We start from the raw sequence: 14,176 nt of genomic DNA on the forward strand, positions 1-14,176 counted from the left end.
CAAAATTAAGATTCTCGTGAATGCTTTATGGATGTATCACGTGTTCATTTTGTAAAACAAGTTGCAGAAGATACCACTCTTAGTGAAAATTTTAGGAGTCTGTTTCTTGAGTTAGGTTATAGCTAATAATTTTAATGTCAAAGACATTATAGTCTTATTATACTTATTTGTAAGGATAAAATAGTACCTCCAGATATATATCTAACGAGATTTGTGCAAAAAAGGAGCTTGAGTTGGACCAGTTTAGGTTAACAGTTTATCTCTAATTATCCTTATTTTTCCAGGAATCTTCTATGAAATTCGGTTTCTGTATATATCGTACTATTAGGTTACTAAAAAAACTTTGCAATGAATATTCACGAGCAAAAGTTTTGTAGGAAGTAGACGACCGTCATTCCTTATATGTTCACGCGAGTGGCATCATTGACTTCCCATATACACCGTGATGCATCCGTCGACGAACATCATGTGACATACGAATGCACGTAGAAAATGGCTACGTGCCCTCGCATGTCCTGTTTCAATCTATACACGTGTATATCTTTATATCTTTTGAATAATTTCTTTTGCTGGTCTCTTTTGGAAAAAGGAAAGGGGTTAACCGTAACTAATAATTCTAATTCTACTTTAATTTCGCATAACTTTAATGTAGAGACACTAAACGTTATGGGAAGGAAAAAGTATAATTATTGTATAGAAAAAGGAAACGTATCGAAATGGTATATTTGTTCGTTCCTTTGATCAGTTTCTTGAAAGAAATATTTTTTTGATTCGTCATTGCATCGGACTAGGTGTGTTATATCTTTTCTGGATGTGTAAATTAGCTTTTGAGCTTCCATGAAAACCGTCTCTTCGATGTGTTATTAGATTCTTCAGTGACACATAACGAGGAGAAGCACTCATCCGGATTCTTCCGATCCAAATTTCGTTTATTTTTTCTTTTCTTTTTCCAGCTAAATAGCGAATTCTTACGTAATTCTGGTTGTGGTTTCTTTAGAAGGTTCTTTTGCGCGTTCAACGAGTATATATTTAAATATTATTGATTCATTAGGCAAATAATTGGTTACTTTCCGAAAAATGAATGTTACATTTTTCTTCTTTTTTCCATATTTTTCTTTTTTAAAAATTAAGTTTTAATCAGATTAATAAAGCTGTGCTCTTTTTCTCTTTTCTTTTTCTTTTCTTTTTTTTTTTTTTTTTTTTAAATTACAAGTGTGTGTAATTTTAGGTTAATGACTTCAGGAAGAACATATCAATCGCTTGCTACTTATTCTATTTCCACGGTTCATGATTTACTTTGTTCTATGTAGCTTTAGAAGTAATTCGTTCCCATGGGTGTGCGTATGTTTTTGGTTTAGGGTGAAATTTTATGTCCGTACATGGAAAGATCTTTTTCTATTCATGTTTTAGAGTTCTCTTCTTTCTTTTTGTCATGTGTATCTGAAAAATTCTCACGTGCGAAAGTGATGTTAAAGAGCAGACGAAAAAAATGAATCGATACGAATTTTTGCATATCCGTACTACTTCTCGTTAGGGAAAGAATACCGGCGAACCATTCTTAAAAAAGAAAATTCGTAACTAAAACAATGAATCGAGGGGAAAAAATGAGAATGAACCCGCTTATCGGAATAATTAAAGAAGAAACATATAAAAGAAAACAAAATGGAACCAACGTCTTCGAACGACAACGTCAAACAATAAGAAAAACGAACGATGAAGTCGTGTGTCGCGCATCGAATCCTTTTAACCTCAAAAGTATTTTGTCACGAGGTGAGTTCGAAGCGCGACATCGTTTACCAATATACGATGTAATATCGTTTTAAAAAATTGATCTTTTATGCAAGAGAGTGAAAAATCAACAGCTCATCGATTTCATACGAAGCACTGATCATTATACAGGGACACAAAACACAGCCACACGAAACACTATGTCGATTAATTAATTAAGCCTTAAATTTAGAATTAAGTTGAGAGGTGTGATGAAAAACCAGAGATAGGAAGAAAAAAGGGAGAGAGAGGGAGAAAAATGAAAGAAAGCTCTGTCTTTTTGAAGCGCCATGATCAATGACTATATATTTGAATCAATATATTTTAAACACATGCATGATTTTAGTCGGTAAATCAATCGATGTTATTATTCTGATCTAAATCGTTCCTCCTTTTCTCTTTCGTTTCAACTTCGTACATATATCGTATTCGGGGATTGTTCGTGTTTCATTTACAATTTTTACATCATTTTCGTTGAAAGAATCGTCAAAATTCGAGGCGTGCGCTTTGATCTCAACCGTTCTTGCGAAAGAAACACTTTCTTTTCGTTTTATTTCGATACCAAGGGAATCTAGTGGTCGTAGAATCACGCGGAAATCATTCGACATCAATCATTTTCATTCGCTGTTCGATAGTAAAGGATTGGTAGGTTAAGTGTCGCTTTGCATTCGAATAGAGTTGCATCGAATTCGAGGCGACACTCTCTTCGATGTCACCGAATGATAACGAAAGAAAAGAAATAAAGATCACATTAACTGCGTGATTCTACGACACGTATTTATATATCGATCGAAAAAAAAAGACATTTTCGAAGAGCTAGACCATTGTTAAGGAGAGTACGATTTTTACCTACGGTAGCAAGGAGAAGTTTCTCGTAATCTATCGATTGTTTACTCGTGTAAATTCCATAACGCATCTCTGACGAGCCTGTCGATGACAATATTTTTTATCCTTCTTCCTGCTGCTGCTCGTGAAAGTCCAGCCGTGCGTCAGCGCGATGCCTGACTACAAAACATATATAACCTTGTTCTTTCTTTTGTTTTCTTCTCTCGTATCTTATTTCAGGAAATTAGCTCGAAGAAAATATATAATCGCAAAAATCACGAGGATCATGGTATAAACGACGCAAAACAAATAGCATAAAATTATTACGTATTATGATAGAACAAGTATCAGTATCGTTCTGACGTGCGGCTATACTATTAAATAGTAGGGGAAACGGATTGGTCGCAATGGCGGCGAGTAAAGGAAAAACGCACTGACTATTTTAGCGAATCGAGATTCGACCATGTACCTTGATATATACCTTGAGCGTGTTTTCAGAAAGTATGTGTGCGTCGGTGATACCGTGAGAAAGAGCTAGAATGCAAGTGTGTGCGTGTATGCGAGCGTGCCAAAAGAAAAATTGTGTGAGTTTAAGAACGTGCGAGACAGAATAAATATAAATATATATATATTAAATATATTATATACGAAACAGGAGGGAGAGACTCTCGCTCTTGAAGAAGAAAAGAAACGGACGCGTTTTATCCTGTGCGTTGTCAACGCGAACATCGTTTATGGTTATAAGCATTCGAACGATTCGTAAAACGAATAATTTAAACAAAGAGAAGAAACGATGAAAAAATCATAAAAAGAATTTAGCTGGAAGAACGCGTCCGTTTAACTTCTCTCGATTTCTCGCACGTGCAGAGCGATTCGTGCGTCATTGTGCGGTCGATACTAAGGAGAAAGCAAAGAAACACACACATATTAGCATATAACCGCGTGTGTGTGTAGTTTGAAGAAAGAAGCATTTAGAAAGATAATCATGCCATCGCCCGCACGTGCGCGACAATAATTTTTCCTACGTATAACCGGTGTGCGAAGTGACTTTAGTTTCTTTCTTCTCTTTTTTGTTTCAAGGGGAGTAACGTTTGCGCGGTAAATTCTGAAATTTTGCAAGATAACAATTTCCTGCATAGGAAATAAAATTGTATGCTGCTCGTATAGATACGTTTCGAATCTAGTCAATTGCTAAATTAATAGGACTACTAGATGTCCATTCCATGTTTGATCGGCGGCCATCTTGAGTCGTAGACCTAGTTTCCATGCTGCTCAGATCATCACCACCGTAACTACCAGTAAATTTTAACTGTAAGAGTAGATCGACTCTATGTATTATAATTTGATGTTGTTTAATCGATTGACTGCCTTTTTTTATTTTAATGAGTTTTACAGCTGTACTATGATCAGTATTGTTTTAGTTTATTATAAAAATTTAAGTAATTTGATGTAGTGACAGCTGCTCTTATAGCTGAGTTATCGTTATGCAAATTATGCAGCAGTCTCTCTATCATGTTTTGAATGAAATTTACAAGCGATCTAAATTTTTGAAGAAGGAGGATTTTGATTTTTTCCTTTCTTTTTCCAAAATTTTTATGCTTAGAAAGCATATAAGAATAAAGAAGGTCTAACGAAAATGACCTTTCTTTATCGCGCAGATGTTTCTCCTCCTTTTAAGAGTTGCGTCCTACAAACCATGTGGCATTTCTTCTTCGAATGATTTCTCTTACCTTCTTTTTTCTTTCTTTTTTTTTTTGTCCTTTCGTAAGCTTACAATTTTACAACCGAGCATCGCTGTACAGAGCATTGTTCTACGAAACTCTGGTCTGCTTTAAACCGAATGAAACTGTAGAAGTATTTAAAAAAAAAAAAGCTAAAGCGAACGAGGTAGACTTGTACGGTGCACCAAAGGGCACTATCCATTCGAGGAAGCTTGTACTTAAGGAACGACAGGTCTTTGTTCATTCGTGTTCACGAGAAATCTAAGATTCTCTCGTGTTACCTTTTTTCGAATTCATCTTCTTGATAACAGCATTAAAAGATATATTTTGAATGTAGAAAAAAAAAAGAAAGTGCTACAAGCATAAAAAAGAAAAGAAGCGAAAAATCGATGAACTATATCGATTATCAACCTGTCGTCTTCGAGAGTATAAGCTTCGCGAGTCCGGTAAGATTATACAAAAAACAAAAAAAACACAGAAGATCAGAACTTTTGTTCTGTCGTTCCCCAACGAAATAGTGGCGACGAGTTTATCGTTAGACAGTAAATTATATAGGTATAAGTAAACTTTACCGAGTCGCGATTTCTGCGATACAAGACGATAAGATTAAACGAAGTTAAGAAACAAAAGATGGATAAGAGTCGTATGAACGATGCAGGGATAGAAACGACGTAAGATAACGATGTATAAAATGATGAAATCATGGAATTTCCCATTCGTGTCTCTTTAATAAAACTCCGTCGCGGACACGATGCAATTTGCTGTCAAGTTTTAGGGTACATAAGAAAATAGAGGTTATATAATATATATATATCTATTATTGTACGTAAAACACGCAGAAGCAGTACGTTTAAGATTCGAATCGTGCGCATACATAAGAAACACTGTATTATAAAAATATCGTAATAAGAGTGACCGTTTCGCGAATAACAAGTTTTTTTGGAGGAAGACCGATCGATGAAAAAGAAAAGCGGATCTAGGCGAAAGAAAGGGAAAAAAGATAAGATCCGCAAGCAATTGTATATAAATGTGTGAAGCGAAATTCGATCGTGCGAGCCATGGCGAGCGCGTGAAAGAGAATATTTTGTTATGTAAAAAAAAAAAAACGACTGAGATGAAGCAGAAGAAGAAAGAGAGGTTCATTTTTGGGATACAATATGGCTGCAGCATATTTTCGAACGCACGTTTCGAGTTATCGTCTGATCGATATACATATGAATCTTTTTTGCGGCCTCAAGCTTGTAGAGAAGAATAAAGCAATGAAGACGAAGAAGAAGAAGAAGAAGAATGGTAGGAAAGAAGAATGGTGGCAACAAGAAGTAAAATGAACGGCGTCGTTACGCGCAGGAACGAGATTTCTTTATCATTCCAACAGATGGACTTATTAACTTGGTCACTTTCATATTTAAAAAGTAAGAAGAATCATAAAGAAAAGTACATTCCGGTTCACAATAAATCGCCGATTTTTCTCAAAATGGCGTGTACGATTTACCAACAAATCATACGCACCATGGTATATATTATACCAAAGAGGAGAGAGAATCTCGACTGGACGCAACTCCTGTCGAATTTTTATTTCTTCGAACGAATGAAAGTAAAAGGTGAAGATCGAGAGAGGACCAAGAAGAAAAAAGAAGAAAGAAATAAAATCGTGGCGAGGGGATAACGGGAAACTTAACGATTGCGCGATCGACCAGAATAGATAAGGATTATCGATTGGCCACCTTTCGACGCGCATCCCGTTGTTTCCTTGGCGAAACAATCGTCTCGTGTTTGCGCGTCCGACGTGAAAACCAGGGCTGTTATTTGTAACGAGGCAACAGAAGAAGAAAACATCAGGATATTACCTACACGAGAGGCAGGTTCTCGTGCAGGTAAAGAAAAGACTCGAAATTTTTTCGATGATATAATAAATAATTAATAATCGTCCACTATGAGGTTCGACAGAGGAACAATTATTTTTTGCCGTTTTTTCTCCTATCAGAGAAAGAAACATCTCGTGGTTTCATTGCTAGAGCGATGGACCAGCTACGACACAGCGAGATGATTATTGTGAACGGCGATGATGATAATATAATGATTGATCCTCCAGGAAAGCTAAGAGAAACTGAAACAGATAGCCAGTAAGTACTTGGAGAACAATATGGCGAAGGAATATATATCCAAGTCGTACCTAAAGCGTAATCATTTATATATCGTAGTTTTGGTACTGTTATTCGAGTATGTATACACGCGTTTTTTTTTCGAAGAAAATGTGGTAGACGCGTGACCAATGGAAGAGGAGGAGGAGAAGGATGAAGTACGAAGAAGATAAAAAAGGAAAAGGTTGTCGACGATAATAAGATGATAGAGAGAAGAAGAAGAAGAAGAAGAAGAAGAAGAAGAAGAAGAAGAAGAAGCGTAGGTAGCAGCATTATGAAATGGAAGATTAATCACGAGTAAAAGGGGAACTATAATAGTCTTTCAAGATTGATTATTATTGATGAAGAAGAAGCGAGAAAGTGGATTTGAACGAGATTGGAGCGAATGTAAGAGGATTTCTAAAAAACCATCAGAAAAAATGTCTTTTTGAGAACAAAAAGCGCCAAAAAAATCAATGTATACAACCAGTGAAGAGTATGCGTGAGAAACAGTGCGAGTGGAAAGAATGATTGAGGATAAAAGTAAGGAAGTATCAACGCAAGGCAAGTTTACAGAGGACAGTAATGAATGCAGATGATATCAAGAGACAAAGCAAAATGTACACGTGGAATTGAAAGTGTTGGTGTGCAATAGTCGTCGAGGAAGGTCAAGATCAAGCCGAGAAGATCTAAAAACAGAAGAAGAAAAAGAAAAAGAAAAAGATTCTTGAATCCTCTTCCGTCTAGAGACAAGGATTTGATGTGAGGATCTTTTTTGTAGAAAGTTTTGAAGCAGAAATTTCTGAGGGGATTCGTGAGATAAAAGTCAGAATTGACTTTATTTGAAAAGTATTTCAATGCAGCACAAATACAGGCATACACACTACACACACAGAAGCATACATACATATACATGCATATAGTTCATTCATATACACACATATGTACATAAGAAGAAAATGAAAGAAGCAGAACTAAGGGTTTAACGTCAGAAAAAATGCGCGCTTATGTGAGTCACGTGTGTAAAATTCGAATTGAATGAACACTGGACGCACATTTATTACTACCACCGCTACTATCTGTATATCACGCGGTATATGTTAACGAGAGTAAACGCAAAAGTGCGAGAACCTTCGAGAGAATGAATGTGAAGATACATTGAAATGAACGAGGAAACAAGCTGACAAGTGACGGAACGCCTGAAAATTTTTTCAGTAACCGAAAACCTGTATACTGTTTTACCAGACTTCAGAAGACGAATATATACATACACACGTGTATACAAAAACATGCCACGAATTGAAGCTTCTTTGATCTCCATCTATCGTATGAATGGATCTGCTCCTTCGAAAGAAAAAAAATCAGAAGAACAGAAATAGAGCAACAAGAGAAAATTTTTAACGTTTCCTGGTATCGTAGACAATCCTGTCTTTCTACCTATTCTTTTCTTTTCTATTTTTTCCCCTTAATTTCTTTCGCTTTCATCGTCCTTTCCTTTTGATAATGACGAAGAACTACCGGCCGAAAGTGTATGCAGCAAAGAAGCGCTCAGCTTTGTTCTCCAATACTCTTCGACGATAATATTACTAATCCTATTCTAATACCTTATACTATACACACATTGCGCATATCCCGTCCACATTTCCTCTTTAATATTCTTTTTTCTTTAGGGCCCTTTTCAGGGCCCGCAAACGTTTCATTCATGGAGTAACTATTTCTCGGGCAAACTAAACATCGACAAACAATCCGTCCTTTTCAGGATGAAAATTTAAGAAAATCCTTTTTATGAGGAACATTTAAAACCGTTCTTTTCAGAACGAAAATTAAAAACCGTTCTTTTCAGAACGAAAATTAAAAACCGTTCTTTTCAGAACGAAAATTAAAAACCGTTCTTTTCAGAACGAAAATTAAAAACCGTTCTTTTCAGAACGAAAATTAAAAACCGTTCTTTTCAGAACGAAAATTAAAAACCGTTCTTTTCAGAACGAAAATTAAAAACCGTTATTTTCAGGAGAAAATGCCATACTTTTCAGGAAAAACCCCTAAAAGTATGGATGAAAACATTTATTAGCAGTTTGTTTTTTATTTTATTGCAATGTTGTTGGATTTTACTTGGATTTATAACTGTGTTGGGTATGTATATCCATTAACATAATGTTTGTAGATTAATTGTATTTTAATTATAGCATCCGGTAAAGTATTGTTCAACGTATTTGCATAAATATCGAAGAAGGTCATGGAAGAGATCCGCTATAGAACGTTCAGGAAGTCTAAGTGTGTCACGTATGAATAGAAAAGCGAATAAGTTTTACGATTTCTTTGGTTTCTTCGTCATACATTTCATTATGAAATAAATGTGTTGAAATAATCCTTAAGCGCTTTACTACTTCTAAACAGAGAGTTATATACTTATTTATATGATTCAACTTCTTGGGAAATTAGTCATAAGACGTATCTCTTTACGTGATATGCAATAGAAATGAAATAGTACAAATTCATATCTAAATGTAAGATCTAGCAGTTTTAAATTTGTTACTGTGCATTTCGCTATATCTCCATGACTCACCAAAAATTAATCATGACCTGAGCAATTGCAATCTATGAGCACTTAATAGAGATTTCATAATTTAAATTTGTTGTACATATGTAAAATACGAAAGAATTATAAGTCATTTTATGAACAAGACGTCTTAAAAATAAGAAATTTGATTCCGATATAATTTTCAGATACAAATCAAGTTTGTTCTACTTCTCTGTGTGACATTCTTTCTATTTATCTAATTTCTACATTTCTATCTAATGAAGCTACAAAATGACAAGAATTTAAATGAAACAAGATAGCCCATTGAAGATACAGGCAAGAGGAATTATATTTGTTTGTATTTATTTAGCCGAATTGATGTTTCTTTCTTTGTAGTGAAACATGATTATTTTTTATTTTCTTCACTTCATTTTTTTATTATAGCATACTCTTTCTCCTATGTCAGATATTTTTAAATCTGATTGTGTATACATACTTTGAACTTACGTGCCAAAATGATTCATGTCTTTTATTTTTCCATATGAAAGATACAAATAAGAAGATTTACACGATTACGCACAGTTTGTACTTAGTCGTGTTGAGTTAGGCAGGTTTTGAAAGTTCATGGTTACAGGTAGTTGTGACATCAGATATTTGGATGAATCAGCAAGATAAAAGGTAATGGTACTTAAAAGAAACGTAAATAATTATGAAATAAATTGTCGAGCGAATTCAAGTATTTATTTGGTTGTTATATAGTATTAATAAATATATGTTTATATAATGTGGAAGTATTCATTTATTTACTCCAATTTACAATCGTAAACAATTCAGAGAATTGTTTATTTCCCCATAAATTATCGAAAAATGTTACTATAGCATAAATAGAAAAAGAGTAAATTTATACGAGAATTTAAAAAACTGCATTATATTTGATACACTTTATGATTAAATCTGCAAATTAAAATATTTTAGTTTCGTTGTGTTTTGAATTGCTGCCGTCTTAAATATTAACTCATAATCGGACATAATCGTGGCATTATTGCTTCTTTCATACATTTTCGCAATAAATTTGTCAAGTTATTTTTACTCAACGAAGTCTAGTTTAAAATACATGTTAAGTTATTTAAATCATAGAATATCTGATGTAGTAATCATATGCTATTAATATCGTGCCTAATTTTGTTGTATGTTATTATATTTATTAGGAAGAGGAAGTCGAAAATAGAACAGTGTATATTGAAAACGTGTGCGTGCGTGACTGCCTTTTATTATAAAAGTAATATATGCTGTTACACAATAAATATATACATGTTTTTATATGGATTACAAAATAATAACATTGATAATACAATGAATACATAAAAAAGCAATTTTATAATGCATATTATTTAATATCTTTACAATAATTGCCTTGGGATTTTCCAAATTTCTATAGTTCCTTGTGTGTCACCAATGGCTACCATATTTCTATAAAACAAGTATTACAAACAATATAATGCAAATTACATATTATTACAAATCATATATTATTGATGCATACTTCAAATTTACACATACATATGTATATGTACTACGAATGCTTACTTTCTTAAATTCACACGTAAGCAGCTAGTGTTTTGCCTATCAGTGGTCTCAAAATTTATATTTGTCACAGATTTTCCACCAGTGACGTTATACAGTCTAATCTCCGAGCCAGCACCATAAGTTGCGAATATGTCTTGATTCCCGAGCATCCATGCTAAACCCACGATTGTATTTTCACAAGAAATCGACCTCAAGTTCGTATGCTAGATTATATAAAGGTTTTAATCTGTTATGGCGTTCAAAGTACAAAAATAAACTCTAACGATAAAATTATTACCTCTTCAAAGTGATATATACGAATTTCTTTGTCAGTGCCAGCAGTGACGAAAAGATTACGTATCGGGGAACATTTAATGCACGTAATACTACCTTCGTGCCTTTCATACTCGTCTACCACAGGATCCATTAGAGTTTCATCGTCTAAAATTAAAAATTGATTATTACTTTCATAGAATAAAATAAAATTTAAGAATTTATTAGAAAAATCCATACCTTCGATAGGAGCAACACGATCTAAGCTACATTTGTATATTCCACCGCATAAGGTACCCACGATAAAAAATATGGGATCTCTGGACGAAAAATCGAAGGCAGTAATACATAATCCGGATTCCATAGCGCGTTCACGTGTGCCACCTGCGCTACGTGGCCTTGAGTTTTCTATTGGATTATATTCTTTGGTTAATTTCAGTCTAAAAACATACAACATATGTGATTATAAATAAATGTTTGTAAAAACTTGTTGATAGTATTAAAATAATTACCGTTTATATTCACGGGCAACTGTAAAATTGGCCATCATCTTGTGGATGAAAATATATCCATCTTTGCTGGAGCTCACAAGCAAGGACACATCATTTATAGTTCTTGCTTTCCAGTACACTTGAGACACACAATCCCCATGGGTACAAATTGTTGTTGGTGCCACTGATACATTGTCTCTTAAGTTCCATACAAGAACATCACCTTGGTATAAATAATATTTACAATTAGTTCTTAGCTTATAAATAACATGTTTTTTCTAGAAATTTTACAATTAAGTAAACTACCATTGAATAAACCAGCAGCTATAATGGATGGTTCAGTTGGATGATAAGCCAACGTTGTTATACAGGCATTTGTTTCCAGTATTTTATTTGGATTATCTATGAAACTACCCTCCTTTGTTTGATTGTACAATTGCATTTTAGATAGATGGTCACACCATGTTTCATGGTAAGGAATACCAAAAGAAACTGCCAATGTTCCTCCTCCAATACTCCAACTCATATCACTTACTTTCATCTAAAAATATTATTAAATAACACAAGGGAATGAAAGAAATTAATAACTATAAAAGACAACAAATGCCTGAGAATCAGATTCAGTGCTATGAATTTTTTGCAGAAGCTGTGTGCTTGTCAGTAAATCTTCATCAATTTTTGGTTCATAATCTTCAAATGCATTGGTTCCATAAGATTCATCTAATGCTTCCAATATACAAGGCGTAACTCTATTTAAAAATTGGGCCAGTCTTTCATAGTTCACTTCTGGCTTCTTCTTCTCTTCGGTTATAGTTTGAGTCTAAACAATGCAAAAATATTAAAACCAAATTTAGCCATATTTTTAAGATATGTTTACAAATACCTCGACAGTTCTTGTTTCGACGGTTTGCACGGGATTCTGATTATAAACAATTTCTGTTGTTTGAACGTTCGTAGATTGATGCGATCTGCCAAATATTAAACAATTAAAACGAATAAAAAAATTTTGATCATATAAATGAAAGAATACGAAATTTTAGGCACGTACTTCGTAGTAGATAATTGTGAGTTGAAACTCACTGCTTCGAGTGAACGATTAGTGAACATTATTATGTATATTGTTAGAAATATTATGTTGTTGCAAAGTTAGTATTTTAAATAGTGTATGAAGTTGTTTATTAAATTACTAAGTATTTTATAAGATCCAAGAGAAAATAAAAACATTCAGTAGAGAGCATACGTGTGAATTTACAAATGTGAATCAGCTGATGGATATCATAGCGCCATCTGAATGCAACTATTACAAATAAAAATTGATGCATAGGCGGTAAAGAAGCAAATTAAAATTGCCATCTAAGGAACAATTAAAATATTACTAACCGGCTTGTAACATTGTATGTATGTATGTAACATTTTATACATATACATGTGATTTTAGATACATGCGATCAACAATCACGACTGTTTTGGTTCTCTACGTGAATCAACTGCAATACCATAATAATTTCTAAATGCAACATATAAAGATTCAATGTATAGATAGATTACCGTAATTTAAAGATATCTTTTCAAAACCTATGACAAAGCACATCTTTCCTTCTTTCCTTAAACTAAGCGTATTATTATTTTATTGCGGATCGTTATAGTCGGACACTCGAATGTCGCTCATGGTTCGTTCGGAACCTTTCTCTAGTATCAATCTGTAAAAATACCTCGACAGGTAAATACGCATTTCTTCTAAAGGTCTGCGCTTATTCTGGTTCTTTGCAATTGCATTAAGTTGCACTTCGAGACAGTCGAATAAAAATTTGCATGAACGTCCTCCCGTACTGCAACAATATGTTAGTCAAAGAACTGTAGGATAAAAATGTATTATTCATCGCGTATGGTTCCTTTACATATTTGAAACGAACAAAGCCATACCAGGAGTCTTTTTTATTGAACATACCGGTTTTATCTGCAATAAATACTTCGAAGCTTGGTGCATAAAAGCGGTTTGTGGTAGCACCATCAAAAATGGTAATCGCGCGACAGTCTGTCGCCGCAATTTAGAATAGCATAGATTTATATGAAGTAATTCACACGTTATTGCCCTTTCTGTCTAGTACCGCTCGTATGTCTGTCCTTGTCGCACAGTGTCGTCCTCTCTGTCTAGCGCCGCTTGTATCTCCGTCCTTGTCGCACGATATTGCGCTCCTTACACAAGAACATTTACCTCCTTGTTCAAACGTAAGCTATGTGTTACCATCTATTCTCACATACTGCAAGTTGATGTTGTTCTGTCTTCAATTGATGGTAGCACATGATTTAGTCATAGACAAGAAGCGCATTTATGTACGACAAAGACAGATATATGTACCGTGCTGCACAACGAGAACGCTACTGTGCGGCAAGGATAACGATACTGAACAACAGGGACAGATATATATGTTGTATTAGACGAAGAGATCCATACTTGATACGATATTTGATCATACTCGAGTTCGATCAATTGGTTGATGAATTCCGTGAATTTGATCAGGCGCGATCAATTAACAGAGAACGTATTTTCGATATGAGGCGACGGCTAAAACAGAACTGCTATAACGTTGACAGTCAATAAGGTAGGAGTACGCGATGTTGGTAGCGACACGAGCGCGGCTAGTAAAGTACGTATTTGAAACTACGAATTCAATTTTATCGTGTAATAAAATAAGATAAAGTAAATTATTTATATGAGAAATAACATTATATTATTAGTAATAGTTAATTGTTACGGTTCTCATTGTGTTAGCAATGAAATATAGATAAAACTACTACTATTTGTTCATTCGATTCCATAATCTTTACGTTATTTTATCTATTTCTATAATGCGTTGATACATTTATCATCTTTAAGTGAGTACATTGAAG

The 14,176-nt window shown here is 34.1% G+C and overlaps 1 protein-coding gene across 2 annotated transcripts; it reads right to left on the bottom strand.

Annotated features, from left to right (window-relative positions):
* Positions 1-10,191: 10,191 nt before the first annotated feature.
* LOC126870670 (cytoplasmic dynein 2 intermediate chain 2-like) lies at positions 10,192-13,606 on the bottom strand. Of its 2 annotated transcripts, XM_050628592.1 has the most exons (10): positions 13,233-13,606; positions 12,997-13,113; positions 12,168-12,252; positions 11,892-12,104; positions 11,591-11,825; positions 11,306-11,507; positions 11,034-11,233; positions 10,819-10,961; positions 10,542-10,744; positions 10,192-10,424 (listed from the first exon to the last, which is right to left on the bottom strand). In XM_050628592.1, the coding sequence occupies exons 2-10, from the start codon at positions 13,014-13,016 to the stop codon at positions 10,355-10,357; spliced, it is 1,371 nt and encodes a 456-aa protein (XP_050484549.1). In that variant the 5' UTR covers positions 13,017-13,113; positions 13,233-13,606; the 3' UTR covers positions 10,192-10,354. The 2 variants fall into 2 exon arrangements, with proteins under 2 accessions (XP_050484549.1, XP_050484548.1); XM_050628591.1 differs by lacking the exons at positions 12,997-13,113; positions 13,233-13,606 and adding an exon at positions 12,333-12,776.
* Positions 13,607-14,176: the final 570 nt, after the last annotated feature.

Source organism: Bombus huntii, chromosome 10, assembly GCF_024542735.1.
Source record: "Bombus huntii isolate Logan2020A chromosome 10, iyBomHunt1.1, whole genome shotgun sequence".
NCBI lineage: Eukaryota > Metazoa > Arthropoda > Insecta > Hymenoptera > Apidae > Bombus > Bombus huntii.